Source organism: Phytophthora parasitica (assembly GCF_000247585.1).
Source record: "Phytophthora parasitica INRA-310 unplaced genomic scaffold supercont2.85, whole genome shotgun sequence".
Taxonomy (NCBI): domain Eukaryota; phylum Oomycota; class Peronosporomycetes; order Peronosporales; family Peronosporaceae; genus Phytophthora; species Phytophthora nicotianae.
The window spans coordinates 113,431-116,334 of record NW_008649071.1 but is presented as its reverse complement, the minus strand read 5'-3'; the positions used below and the strand labels follow the sequence as shown (position 1 = coordinate 116,334).

At 45.4% G+C, this 2,904-nt stretch overlaps 1 protein-coding gene across 1 annotated transcript; it reads right to left on the bottom strand.

Moving 5' to 3' along the window:
• Positions 1-1,131: 1,131 nt before the first annotated feature.
• Positions 1,132-1,956, bottom strand: PPTG_24351 (hypothetical protein). The gene has a single exon (XM_008916523.1). It carries the CDS (start codon positions 1,807-1,809, stop codon positions 1,438-1,440), a length of 372 nt encoding a protein of 123 aa, XP_008914771.1. The 5' UTR covers positions 1,810-1,956; the 3' UTR covers positions 1,132-1,437.
• Positions 1,957-2,904: the final 948 nt, after the last annotated feature.

Here is a 2,904-nt window from a genome sequence, read left to right as displayed (position 1 = left end):
AAGTAATCGCCTTCTTTCAAAAGGAGGTCGTGTGACGTAACCGTCTGTTGGATATTATCCTTCGTCTGCTGGATAATATCTGCTAGGAAATGTCTGACATTCAGATGACAATTCCTACTTTACATTTCAGCCAATAATGTGGCTTAGAAATCTTAAGATTGAAACTTGAATTTCAAACGGCAAGGTTGCGGATAGAAATACAAGTTCGCAGTTAGGACTCTAAGTTATCAATAAAGCTCACTTTTCTTTTGTCATCGAGCTACACAAGACGCTTCCTTACAGCTTATAGACTTCACATTGAATGTTACGCCTCTGTTACGCACATTATAAAAGGGAGTGAGTAAACTGGCTCGAGCCCTTTCGTACGACAACAACTCGAATAAATCTCGTGAGACTAGAGGACAAACTTGTAAACAGACGTATTTCCCACAGCGTTGAGGCGTGAGGCTCGCGCAAGGATCAACGCAATGGCAATATTCTCGATTCACACTTTGCTACAATTTGTGTTAACAAGGACGATACTCCTGATAGATTCAATGTTTTGTTACTACACGCAGTGGCAGGGGGCCACACTGAGGCATTGGGACATCATAAGGAGGTAGGATGTATTGATATGTTTGCGTAGGCTACGGCCAACGCGGCTCGAATAGCTCACTTGATTTGCATCAAATGGCTGCTTATTAATAAACGCGAGATTTGGTCAGATCCCCCAACACCTTCATGGATTATGGAAACGCTCCCATTCCGTAAGTTTCCCATAATCAAGGCTTGTCTTTTGAAGTACAGAAATGTTCTAATACATGTAGTAAGACATGTAGCCACACCAGATCCGACTAAACCGCTGCATCGTAATATATGGTAGGATAAAACCCAAACATGAGGTCATTAACCCCCACTATCTAAACATTGCATCGTAATAGAACTACAATCACTGCAATGCGTGTCACGCGATTCTCGTAGATTATTTAAAACGAATATTATACGTCGTGTACTGTTCTTGAATATTCTACACAATGACTACAATGCTACGACTGCAAACATTCAGTAAATTGCCACGGGTACATTTTGTTCAAACATCCAAGTACATGAACTACTAAATCAGGGGGAGCACGTCCCTATTAGTTACTGGTTGTGCCTAGATAACTGTTTGTATTCTCGATTGATTCCGCATTTGTGCGAAACACATGTTATCAGTTCTATGGTTCGCCTTCGCCCATGTATTACGTTACAGTGGGCTACAGAGCATATCCTCGTAATCCAGCTCAAGAACCAGTCTTCAACCATCAAAACAAATTCGTCGCACCCGATACGAAGTCCCTTCGAAACCCAACGAAGAATGCTACGCCACGACCGGAGACCACTGACGGACAGTCTGATTGGTCCCGTTCAACCCCGATTTCAAAGAGGGCGGCACTGTTCTCTGGGTATTGACGCCGATTACCACCCTCCTGACACCAAATCTCCTGTTTTTGACTGCAGCCTTGTCAATTGGTCCAATCCAAGGGTAACTGGCGCGTCTGGAGAACGGAAAATAACCAAGACACCGACAACAAGATGCCGTGAGCCCAGCACAAGCCGCGCACCAACGAACACGCACACTGTCTTCGTAAAGGAGTCAACCAATTCCAAGACGCCCGCGAAGCGACTGGAGCGGTGCCGGATTAACCAACAGCGATACCGCGAGCGACAACGTGCCATCCGATTGAATGTGAAGCAATTGTTGAAGGACATCGACAGCTTGGAGCGGAAAAAGCGGGACCTTAGCCTTCGGAGAGAAAGCAGAAGCTCATGCCGCGTTGTGATCGACATCTTCAAGCTTGCCGAGGCTTATATTCTACTATCTGGGTGTGTGAGCGACGGGATATCTCTAACAAACAATGTCGCTGAACGACAATTGGTGGAATCACTGCGAAACTCGTTTTCACTGGATGTAGTGGTGGGAGACGTGATTGGTGTTGATGAACTGATGATTCAGCTCCTGCGGTACTTTCTGTACTTCGATGATCCGAGAATACACCTCGAACAAGCCGTGGAGACGACCCTGGGTATCGTTACGGCAACAGCGATCCTCGAACTCACAGTATCCGTATCCACGTTGTGTAGTGTGTTTCCTCAGCTCCTGAATGCACCTCGTAGTCAGCACGATACGCAGCCTTTGTTGGCCAAGCGTCTCCTAGGCAAACGTCTCCAGTGTGATGTCTCTCTAAGCTTTATTTTTGATGAAAAAAGTGGTCGAGTGTCGCGTTTGGAGATTAGTGTCGACTGGGTTGGAGCTTTACTTGTCGTATTGGGCAATTTGAAGAACGTAGCGAATGTACTTGATGGCGCTTTGGTTACTGGTTGAATACAATGAATGGAGCTGTACAAGGATGGCCACTTAAGTGTTGGTAGTCCGTTTGGGTGTTGAGCCGGGAGGTGAGGCAGGGGTAGCTCTATCGTGGATCGCATGGATGAAACAACAACCGCGCTCTGTACTATATTCGGAAGATGGACGGTGTTCAGATTTCGGGCAAGCACCGCTTTACGTGGTTATCATTGCGAAAAGTGTCCTAAACCATGAAAACTATCCAAATTTAGTGGTTATGGTGTTGCAGAATGCTGTGACGTGATAAACGAGAGATCCATGCTTATGTTAAAAAATAAAGGATGATTCGAGGTTAAAATCGCTTTCTAGTGGTCTCCCCAATTTCATTCGACTTTTAGATTCTTCTAACACCGAAAAGCTACATTCAACCGCTAATCACAGCGCCATCGAGCACGGTCGTTACGTTCTTCAAATTGCCCAATACGACAAGTAAAGCTCCAACCCAGTCGACACTAATCTCCAAACGCGACACTCGACCACTTTTTTCATCAAAAATAAAGCTTAGAGAGACATCACACTGGAGACGTTTGCCTAGGAGA